The sequence below is a fragment of the Xyrauchen texanus genome, chromosome 20 (assembly GCF_025860055.1).
Source record: "Xyrauchen texanus isolate HMW12.3.18 chromosome 20, RBS_HiC_50CHRs, whole genome shotgun sequence".
Taxonomy (NCBI): Eukaryota; Metazoa; Chordata; class Actinopteri; order Cypriniformes; family Catostomidae; genus Xyrauchen; species Xyrauchen texanus.
In genome coordinates, this window is record NC_068295.1 from 15,986,942 (window position 1) to 15,999,012 (window position 12,071).

A 12,071-nucleotide genomic window follows, 5' to 3' on the forward strand; every position below is an offset into this window, starting at 1 on the left:
AGGCAGTTCTGAAGGCGAAAGTGGGTCAAACACAGTATTAGTATGGTGTTCCTAATAATCCTTTAGGTGAGTGTATATTAAACTACTTAAGTTTTATGGATTACTTTTATGCTGCCTGTATGTGATTTTTGGAGATTTAAAGGTCTCATCACCATTCACTTGCATTGTATGGAATTAAAGAGCTGAATTATCCTTCTAAAAACCTTTGTTTGTGTTTAGCAGAAGAAAGAAAGTCATACATATCTGGGATGGCATAAAAGTGAGTAAATGGTGAAAGAATGTTCATTTTTTGGTGAGCCATCCATTTAAATTCAGAATTTTACACAACAAAAAATCTAATACTAGATTCAACACAACTGTTCTGTGTGCTTCCTTTATTTACAACAAACTCACTCAAAAGAGAGAGAGAGAGAGAGAGAGAGAGAGAGAGAGAGGAGAGAGAGAGAGTGAGACACAGAAATAAAGGAATGGAGAGGTGAATAAAAAAGACGTGTCTCATGAAAGCACATAGACACAAGCATACACACACCTCTGAACTTCAATCAATGTAAATACTGGTTAATTGTCCCCTTGGGCTGGTTTTCTGGTGCTGCAGTAATGGCTGTCTGTAATTACTCCATATTCAGGGCCAGGCAAAAGGCAGTGCTCTCACAGGGCATAACAACACTAATACAAACACACTTAGTGGCTAAATTACCGTAATTTAGTAATTACAGTAAAACTGCATGCACACACATACAGATAGATGGGAATGGAGAGGTGAATAATAAAAGCAAGCCTCAAATGGTCACACACACGCACAACACCATACATGGCTTTGAGAATGACAATGGCCTTCTTGAGTTTTTTTTGGTAGATATATGCTGCTAATTAAATCATGTGTAACCCTTACGTATAACACTTTAATATGTCCTGATAATACAATAAACTACCCCTTACTGGCTCACTGATAATTGTAAACCAAATGCTTGCCGAATAGATTTTTTTTTTTATATATCTAAGTCCCTCATTTCATCTGTTGTTGATTGTTCAATTGGAAACGTCTTAGTTTCAGATCACGCCCTGGTGAGTTTAGAAGTGTTGCCACAAACAGAGAAAAATAAATCATACAGTTGGTGCTTTACTGTATCCCTTTTGTCAAATCTTGATTTCCAACAAATGTTAAAGATTGAAACAATGTTTATATGGAGACCAACTGGTCTTTGGTATCTTCTGTGGGTGTGGCTTGGGAGGCACTTAAGGCGGTTCTTAGGGGCCGGATCATACAGTATGCCTAATTCTTCAAGAGATCCAAGGCACAAGAACTTGTGGAAATGGAAGGGAATATTAAAAGTGCAGAGGCAGGGCTGAAGTGCCGAATGTCATCTGATGGTCTCAGAGAATTGACCCAATTGAAATACAGATATAATACTATTTTGTCGCAGAAAGTGGAGTTTTGGTTTATCAGGGCAAGACTTTGGGTCAGGGGACAAAATGGGGAAACATTTGGCTAGATATATAAAGCAGAGAGAGTATTTTTCTACCATTCCCTCAGTGAAATCTGCTGGTGGTGACATTTTTACCTCCCAGCCATTGATATTCTTAATGCTTTTAAAGAATAATATCTTGATCTTTATAGTTCCAAGTCTTTGTCTACTGATGAAGATATTAGAAACTTTGTGGAACCATTAGAACTCCTTAAACTGATGACTGAGCAATATCTTGATTCTGAGATAACCTTGGAGGAGCTTGATAAGGTAATTAAGTCCTTACCGACAGGCAAGGCTCCGGGGCCAGATGGTTTTGCCGCTGAATTTTTTATATCTTATGCTACAGAATTGGCTCCACTTTTGTTAGAAGTTTATAGGGAATCATTAAAGAATGGAAAGCCATGATGCAAGCCTGGATCAGTCTGATTCTTAAAATGGACAAAGATCCAAGCGAGTGTAAAAGTTACCATCCAATTTCACTGATCCAGCTAGATGTAAAAATGTTGTCAAATATTTTGGCTAACCGATTAAGTAAAGTTATGACATCTCTTATACATATAGGTCAGGTGGGGTTTATTCAGGGCCGTAGCATTCTTCTTCTGATAACATTAGGCTTTTCATCAATATCATGTGGTCAGTGGCAAATGATCAGTCTCCGGTCACTGCCATCTCATTTGATGCCAAAAAGGCATTTGATATGGTAGAATGGTATTATCTTTTTAAGATTTTGGAAATGTATGGGACCGGGAGTACAATAATTAGTTGGATTATGTTACTTTATAGAAACCCTGTATCAGCGGTACAAACAAATGGATTAATTTATTTTAATCTTGAATAGGGGCACTCAGCAGGGTTGCACTCTTTCCCCATTATTGCTCTGTCTTGCCCTGGAACCATTAGCAGCCGCAATAAGAATGGAGGATGATTTTCCAGGGGTGATGGTGGGAGGTATGGCGCATAAGCTTCTGCTTTACACAGATTATTTTTTATTATTTGTCTCTTAACCTACTAGATCTACTACCTCCACAGAATGATTAATTCCTTAAAGTCAATTGGTCTAAATCTGAAGCTTTGGCTCTGAGAGTGTACTGTCCAGTAACGGCTTTCCAGCCGAGCACCTTCCAGTGGCCCAAACAGGGCATTAAGTATTTGGGGATTTTATTCCCAGCAGATCTGGCTGATTTAGTTAGTGTAAATTTGGACCCTTTAATAAAAAGGTTTTCGAGCAATGTGGGCTGGTGGGCGTCATTACATTTATTGATGATTGGAAGGTTAATGTTATTAAAATTATAAAAACTACCTGCAACAATCTCTCCCTTTAGATGTCCCCCTCTCTTATTTCAAGCAATTTGATAGCATAGCAAAGTCCTTCATTTGGAATGGTAAGCATCCCAGATTGCATTTCAATAAGTTACATAGGCTGATTGACAAAGATGGGCTAGGCCTACCCAAGATTTTGTTTTATTAATATGCGTTCAGTCTCAGACATTTGGCTCATTGGTCACTCCCACCTGAGAGAGCCCCTCCCTGTATCTCACCATTGCAAAACCTCTCTATCAAACTAATCTGAGAAGTTAAGTTACACCCTATTATTTAGCATTTACACTCAGTATAGACAAAAGTGTCCAGATTGTTTAAACTGGACATTTATTTAAATGTTGCTTCGAGCATATGGCAGAACCCAAGATTGTATATTGGTAAGTACCCTTTCTGCTGGTCAGAGTGGATTGTAAGGGGGGTTGTTGCTACACTCAGTGACCTATATGAGAGTGGAGTGTTGAGATCGTTTGAAAATTCGGTTCAACATTTTGGGATCCCCAGATCTCAGTTTTATAGGTATTTACAACTGCACCAACTGCTTTGTACTGTTTTTGGGAGTAGCACACACACCCCTAAAGCGGCAGATACTCTAGGAGAGGTGATTACTGCTGGTATGCACTCTGGTTTAGTTTTGCCCCAGACTTTGTATTTTGGGTGATGGTGCAGTCATCGATGTGGGAGATAGTCAAATAGAGAACTGGGTTCTGACCTGTGTGATGATCGCCAGGCAGGTTATTCTGAGGCGTTGGAGGTCAGCTGGTACGCTCCTATATTCTGAGTAGTGCACAGAGATAGGGAGGGTGGTGGCTTATGAGGTGTCGTCATTAGGAAGACGGGGTGAATTGGATTTGTTTGTCCGGAAATGGGGCAGGTATATGGAGATTTTGGAGGGCTCTCGGGTGGGGCGTGGAGAGAGTAGTGTAGTATAGTTTTAAGTGAGTATGATTATATATATATATATATATATATAACAAGGTTGTGGAGTTTAAAAAAAAATTTAATTACAGAAAAAAAACAAATGCTTGCCTATATTTAATCAAGAAATATCCCATGTCTCTCATGCCAAATGTTTTTGTTTTTAGAGAGGTTTTGTATTATGGATATATGAGACAGTTTTCATGGATTTCAGTGAATAATGATTTTAATAATGACCTTACAGTCTCTTGCTCACACAAAAGTTTTGTATGGGTTCAGGGTTCCTGTTCCAGAGCAATGTTCAATGGAAGAAGAAAATAAAAAACTGGAGGGACACAAGGGTGAGTAGTTGATGACAGAATGTCAATTTCTGGGTGAATTTGCCTTTACTTATATTGGTCTGATTTTGACACCATGAAGTTTGAGCTGAAAAAGCGTAATGTTTAAGATTGAAAGATTGAAAACGAGGCTACCAGGCTGTTTATGTTTTATTTAAGCAATATCACACAAGCAAGAGTGCGATATGCCCCTACAAGTGCCATAGGTAATTACAGCAGTGCTGATGTAGGGCCATATCGTACGATTGCGAGTGTGATATTGCTTATATACAACAGTTCAATGAAAAAGCCTCTGTTATTAATTCAAACATTTCACTTCAGAAATACTATCATGGCTTGTGCTGTTTCTAACAAGTCATGGATAAACCAGGATAGATGGCTGGATGTGTGTGTGTGTGTGAGAGAGAGAGAGAGAGAGAGAGAGAGAGAGAGAGAGAGAGAGAGAGAGAGAGAGAGAGAGAGAGAGTGCGGTCACCTGTTGCCACACCCATTCAGAGATGCTGTCAACATTCTCAGTAGAAAATAGACGTCCAAGCGGGGGTAATTTCTCTCTATTTCGCTGTAGCCGGTGCGCAAGAGTCATTCACTATAGAAACAGCAATATCCTTCGCCATTTTAAACAGTATGTATCCAATGTGGAAACTCCGATAAAAGGTAAGCACTTGAGTTTTGTAATAAATCAGTCTGTGTGTCCGTTTAAAACTATTTCCTAGCTTTGGTAATGTATTAGTAATATGAGCGATCACGGAGCGCTGTTCTATGTAAACAATGACTAACGGATTCACTTCACGTCACGAACAGGCTCATATTACACAAAAAATTATCTTTTGCCACCACCTTCTGGCTAAAATATGTAATTTCAAAACTAAAGACGGTAACATCCTAACACATCTGCACTGCTATTGCTCTTGCGGAGTGATACACATTACACACACACAGTGAAGTGTCCGAGTGCTGATGCTGTCACACCATCAGTGCTCATGGAACATCTCTCGTCCAATCAGATTCGAGGACCGGAACTAACTGTGGTATATTGGACTTTATTTCACAAAGAAGCACTAGCCCAAAGAAAATACTAGCCCAGTGTGTGCTTGTTCAGATGTTTATTATTTACCTGTACTTTGTGTAGGTGTTTGTTTTGTACCTGTATTTTGTTCATGTCTAAGAACAGTCTCCGGAGACCTGTGAGAGACTGCAGGTGATTCAATTCACGGATGCGATTCTCTGCCAGGTGCAAATCCAACAGAACTAACTGACCATAGAATGAGTTCTCGTTCAAAGATTTAATTCGATTTCGATCTAGAACCAATTCACGTAGTTTCTGCAAACCCTCCAATCCTTCCACCTGACTGATATCATTCCCTAGAGAGAGAGGGAGAAACTGTGAGTGAAGAAAGTATAGTATGTTTGTGTGTGTACAGTATGTGTGTCCATATGCTACCTTGTAGGAACAGTGCTTTGAGGTTAGTCAGTCGGCTGATCTGTAAATTTATCAGGTTGGAGATGCCATTATGGCCTAGATACAGAACATCCAAACTGGACATCAGAGGCTCCAGATTATCATTAGATACTCCCTCCCTACAAACAAAGGGAGCAGAAGAAGATTTTGAAAGGGAGTGAGATAGAAAGCAAATTAGAGAACAGAGTTCAGATATTTAAAGGTGTGACAACTGAATTCTACAACCAAATTCACTACAAATAAATTCAGTTAGTGACAACTGCATTTACATTAAAGTCAACATGAAATCAAATTTGCCCCTTTTTACTTTCACATTCCTGGTGACCATATTCATTGGTGCATATTATTGCAAAGAAAAAAAATATTGTAATCTTCATCAAAATGTTATAACTTCCTCCACTTCTGAAATGACTTTCCTTTTCGTGACTTCACCAAGCCCTATTATTTATCAACCCCTCCCATTCAACCTCCTGCCTTATAGAATATAATGCCAAAATGCTGCTATGGTTATTATTGTCAAGCATCACAAGTTTGGGGTAGTAGGAATGATTTCTGTATTCCCTAATTTGGGGGATTCACTCCCACAAACAATTGCCTCTGACACTCCCAAAACTCTACAGTGTGTATGTTGTCTATAAGACTGCTAGTCTTTCTCAGAGCTCATACAGACATTCTGTCTGTCTGAAAGATCATTTCTTATTATATGTAATCGTGATGCTCCCTAGTGGTTGGACAAGGAACTATATCACTCCAATGGATCGTGGCTGAGTGATGTGTTGTGTGGTACCTGCTGGGCCTGTTGTTCTGCTGCCCATAGCCACTGGAACTGACTTTATGATAGAGAATCTGTTTGCTGCTCATGTGACTCTGAACTTTTTGACGCGGCAGAATTGACTCGATGTGATTATAGTTCAGAGACAAAACCTGCAGAGACAACATACAGACACAAACACATACTTATTAGAGTTTACAAATGACATCTCTTTATAACTCAGTCATTTCTTCAACAAAATAATCTGATTAAATTGAGATCAAATAGAGACTTTTGCAAAAGTCTCCTGCTAATCATATTTTCCTCCTGTAAAAATTACCCGAGTATCTCACATTTTCTCTAGAGCTATAGAAAAGATTTTAGTAATATATCAAACTGAGCTCAGATTTTCCAAAATACCAAAATCTGCAAACAAATGTCTGAGATTTTAATCTGAACTCAAATATTTCTAAAAATCCAAATTATTTGAGCTACGATTTTCACATTGATAAATTGTATACATTTTTCATATAATTGTTTTCATAAGGGATTTTAGGAGAAACAGCTGATACAGATATTTAAGCTTTGTCCAGAGTTCACACTTTGTAATCTTGTATTCATTAATTACTAATAACTTTCTTAACATATACACACCTTGATGTTCGGTAGGAAGATAAGACCGCTGAATGAGGTGAGGTTATTGTGTTCTAGATTAACACTGCGCAAACTAATAAACAAATCAGCAGGAGCTAGATCCACCATCCTAAAACAAACAGACAAACAGAAAAGATGACAAGAGGCTGAGAGAGAGAGAGAGAGAGAGAGAGAGAGAGAGAGAGAGAGAGAGAGCACTTTCAGTTCTATTGTGCTTTGCCATTTTTACTGTATCGTCACAGATAGCATTAAGCGAACCTGATTGAGCTGGACTGCAGATTGAGCTCTGATAGCTCTCTGTAGTTGGAGTGCCCCAGTTTCTCGGCTACCATATCTCCAGTAAGTCGCCCTCCAAATAAGTCTTTAGCAGTTTCTGACTCACACATCTCCTACACAGCACACATACACACCTCAATTTATAACAAATGTAACTATTTACTAGCAAAAATGACCATAGAGAACAGAAGCAATGAGTACATTGCTTTATATTCAAATTACAAAAACAAAATAGAACATTCTTTTTATTTGCATAAAAGTTTAATAAATTATTTCCCCAAGTATATGAATTCTGTCATCATTTACCCATTTATTTCAAACCCATGCGAGTTATTTTGCAGAATTTAATGGCTGCTCTCTACTATATAATGAAAGTTCATTGTCACAGGGCTATTGAGCTCCAAAAATTAAATAAATAAATAAAAATAAAATATGACGTTTGTATTATATTCCAAGTCTTCTGAAGATATAAAATCCCTATTCACTTTCACTGTATGGAAAAGAGTGGTCAGCAAATTCTTCAATAGTTCTTCTTATGTGGTCCACAGAAGAAAGAAAATCATATGATTTTGTAATGACATGAAGGTGTGTAAACTATGACAAAACATTTTCTTTTTTTTTTTTTGGTGACCTATACATTTAAAGAATTTCTAAGTGTACATATTTATGAAAACAAATGCAACACATATAGAAGCATCAGACATTTTTACCACTGCTACTCCATCCAGTGCTTTGAGAGCTGGCAGGTGAAAAACCATGTAGAGCCTGTAGTTCTCCAGTTTTTTCACCAGGGGGTTCCCATCCAGATCCAAAATAATTAAACTGGACAGTGCCTGAGAGAGACAGACTACATCAGAACTACACAAATATAACTGCTTGGTTCTACCATGGCTCCTCATCATGAATGTCTTTGTGATAGATATTGATTCATTATAAAAATGCTTTCAAAGATATAATGATCAGAGCTTTATTATCTCCTGACCTTTAAGTGGTAGATGTCACGGGTGGTGCTGATGTCATTGTTCCCGACATACAGCTCGATTAAGGAGCGTGACCTTTGAAGCCCATGCAGAGAGGAGATGATGTTGTTCTCCACAGACAGGAAGTGAAGATTAAGTAGCTGGTCTAACACACCCCCATCTAAACACTGTAGTTGGTTGCTGTTAATGCTCAGACGTGTCAGACGATTCACCATACTCAAACCTGCCACACACCAAACAAAAATAGCTATGAACTCTTATGTTAGACTTGTATTAGATTGTGTTTGATAGATTTCTTTATTTTCTATATTATAACTAAAGATGCACCAAAAGACATGCAGTTACTACACATTTTCTGGAGTTATGACCAAAAACAGGTCTCTGTTTTGTGATAGATGTGTTTGGCCCAACTATGCTCAGATTAAGAGAAAACGAAGTGAGACTTTTTTGGCAGGACAATCCAACATTTTAAAGCCAAATTCTAAATGTTATTGTTGGTGTAGTAACTCAGTTTTGGCTTTGTAGGGTAGAATACAGAAGCAGAAACAAGAAAAGGAGAATAGCTAGAGCAAGAAAGCAAAGAAGAGAAAAGAACAGAGGGAAATAATGCAGTACCTTCCAGTCTGCTGATATTGTTGCAGTTCAGTGAAAGTTCCTCCAGTTGGGGGCAATGATCCAGGCCCTCAATACGCAATAATTCATTATTGTCAAATGAAGCCCAGCGTAGATTCACAAGCCGATCTAGAGTACTGAGTCGGGTCAACCGTTGACCATCCAGATTCAGCACTGTGATCTGATCCACAGGGCACAATATATCAGCTAATGTGTGTTTGGGAGGTGTATATTTTGGTGACACATTTGCCCCTAGAAGTTTGCCAAATCTGAAAAAACATCTGGGGGTGTCTTTTTTTAAAATTATTATTCATAAAAAAATATAAATTCTAGGGTGGCCCAACAAAAAAACAGGACTACTATGTTTGATTGCTCATATCTTCAAAATTGCTTACGATGGGGACCTGGGTAGCTCAGCAAGTGAAGACGCTGACTACCGTACTTGTGGTAGCAAACTTAGTTGCTTCTCTTTCACCATGTGGCCCCGGACCGCTGACACTGATGCTTTTCACCTGTCAATCATTTTGCTCATTCTCTTTGTATTGTAGTTGCAGCAAATTATTGAGGCTTGCTGCCATGTTTAAGCTGTGCTGTTCATAACAGTTGTCTGTTGAGGGTGCTATTTAGATGCTGATGTTTTAAACAACAGTTTCTGCACAATGTTAGTCTCAGTAAAGCTCATTTGTCGTCTTTGGAGTGCAGGGCTTTGTAAACAGGGGGGATGGTTAATTCAATGGCTCAGTCTCGTGGGAGTAGAATGGCTGAAATCGTTTACAGCAGTGGTTTTCAAAGTGTGGGGCACGCCTCCCCAGGGGGTGCTAATTATAATTAATATGTATATATATATATATATATATATATATATATATATATATATATATATATATATATATATATATATATATTGAGTTTAACTTATTTTAAACATTATTTAAACTGTTCTGAAAATAATAGGCAAACAATATATATATATATTTATCAAGAATCATTGTGTAGATTTTGACTTTGAAAACCCCTGGTTTACAGCACCTTTAAGATACTGAGCAATCAAACATAGTGGCCCTGTTTTTGGGGGCCACCCTGTATACAGTATAAATACACATAGTACTGAGCAAAAGTTTTAGGCACAAGTGAAAAATTTGAGGATTTATAATATATATATATATATATATATATATATATATATATATATATATATATATATATATATATATACAAAAATAATTCCATAAATAGATTTCATTTATAATTAAACATCATAAAAAGTCCAATAAAAAAAATAAATCTAAATGAACATTTAGTGTGACCACCTTTGCCTTCAAAACAGTCTCCTAAGCAACCAAATTGGCCCAGTTTGGCAGATTTTAGCCCAGGGAGGGTAGAGTCACATGGGGTAACCTCCTTTTGGTCACTATAATGTGTGGTTCTCGCTCTCGGTGGGGCAAATGGTGAGTTTTGCGTGGATACCGCAGAGAATAGTGTGGGCCTCCATGTCTCCGTGGTAATGCGCTCAACAAGCCACATGATAAGATGCACGGATCAACATCTCAGACATGGAGGCAACTGAGATAATTCTCCGCCACCCAGATTGAGGCAAGTCACTATGCCACCAGGAGGACTTAGAGCGCATTAGGAATTGGGCATTCCAAATTGGGGAGAAAAAAATCTAAAAACAACACCAATTCTCCTAGGTACACCTGGAAATCGTTTTTCTTGGCAGATAGGATGTTCCAAGCATCTTGGAGAATTTGCCACAGTTCTTCTATTTATTTAGGCTGTCTCAATTGCTTCTGTCTCTTCATGTAATCCCAGACTGAATCCCCATGGCTCTGCGGGGGCCATGCAATCTGTTGCAGGGCTCCCTGTTATATTCTATCTTATTTGAATAAGAAATGTTTTGGAGTTTAACAAGCTGAAGATATAAATAACCATCTTAATTCAAATGTTTTTATGTGCCTAAGACGTTTGCACAATACTTTATACATATATATATTTAAATTCTAAAAATGCTAAACGTTTTTAGAGGTATGGTTAGAGTTAAGGTTAGTCTTTAGTAAATATAATAAGCTGTATATAAAAAAAAACAATAGAAGTGTGTGTGAGAGGGAAAGAATGAGAGAATGTGAGATTATATGACATACTTTGGCAGTCCAGCCTGGTACAAGTTCATGTGGGTGTTTCCATGGAGACGGACTGATCTGGGTGAGCAGGTGAGCAGAAGAGAGCATACTTAGACTGCGGGGACGTTCACTGTCAGTCCGAGAGTAAGTCATCAGAGATGCCTGCACACACACATTGCCATACACATACATGACAACACAAACGCAGAGACATAAAAACATAAATTAAAACATTAAAATATGATCATATTGACATTAAGTGTCACGTCCAGAACACACACACACACACACACACACACACACACCTGGTTGATTCTGGATCGTACAGCCATTTGAACAGCAGCAGCCGCCTCCTCCTCGGTCACTAAAACATCATCCAGATGAGTGAGAGTCTTCAACCGACCAAGAATCAACGTACGAACACACTCATACTGCAACACACACAAAAACACACAAGTAAAATATGCTTATGTTACCATTTAAATGATACAAACAAAGTTAAATATTCTCAACAACATTATAAGACACACAGTATACAACGTACACTGGGGGTACATTTATGAATTGCTTGATTCAATTCTCATTTGGTCATAATACTTTTTCTACTGTCAACATGTGCATTTTACCATGGCGACATAGCATGTGTGGAGGCTTCACACCATCCACTGCTGCATCCATGCACAACTCATCACACACCCCACTGAGAGTGACCACATTATAGCGATCACAAAGAGGTTACCCCATGCGACTCTACCCTCCCTAGCAACCGGGCCAATTTGGTTGCTTGGGAGACCCTGCTGGAGTCACTCAGCACACCCTGGGATTCAAACTAGCGAACTCCAGGGGCACCAGCATCTTTAACACTGAGCTACCCAGGCCCCCTCTGACCACTGTTCTGAAATTCAATGTAAGGTGGCTTGTACCCTGCGCCAAGGATTGTGCCGAGTGTCCAGACGAAGTAGAGTGGGGGTGTGTTTATGCAACACATTCATGTCATCCCTGACCCGGGTCAACTGATTCCAGCGAAGATCCAGTACTGTCAGCCGGCCAAGTCCACGCAGACCCTCCAGAGTTGAAATGCAGTTAAAACTAACATCCAGGTACTCAAGATTTGGCTAAAGAGAGAGAGAGAGCGCGAGAGAGAGAGAGAGAGTAATAGACGAATGGAGACAAAGTC

The 12,071-nt window shown here is 38.7% G+C and overlaps 1 protein-coding gene across 2 annotated transcripts in view; it reads right to left on the bottom strand.

The window, feature by feature from the left end:
- lrrc9 (leucine rich repeat containing 9) overlaps window positions 1–12,071 on the bottom strand; it is a 33,582-nt gene that overhangs the window by 4,015 nt on the left and 17,496 nt on the right. For both annotated transcript variants that reach the window (XM_052151094.1, XM_052151091.1), the window contains exons 18-28: window positions 11,818–12,009; window positions 11,200–11,325; window positions 10,916–11,056; window positions 8,778–8,955; window positions 8,165–8,385; window positions 7,893–8,015; window positions 7,165–7,295; window positions 6,907–7,015; window positions 6,289–6,425; window positions 5,484–5,620; window positions 5,187–5,404 (exon numbers count right to left, since the gene is read on the bottom strand). In XM_052151094.1, coding sequence (XP_052007054.1) covers window positions 5,187–5,404; window positions 5,484–5,620; window positions 6,289–6,425; window positions 6,907–7,015; window positions 7,165–7,295; window positions 7,893–8,015; window positions 8,165–8,385; window positions 8,778–8,955; window positions 10,916–11,056; window positions 11,200–11,325; window positions 11,818–12,009 — 1,713 coding nt within the window. The remainder of the gene's footprint in view (window positions 1–5,186; window positions 5,405–5,483; window positions 5,621–6,288; window positions 6,426–6,906; window positions 7,016–7,164; window positions 7,296–7,892; window positions 8,016–8,164; window positions 8,386–8,777; window positions 8,956–10,915; window positions 11,057–11,199; window positions 11,326–11,817; window positions 12,010–12,071) is intronic.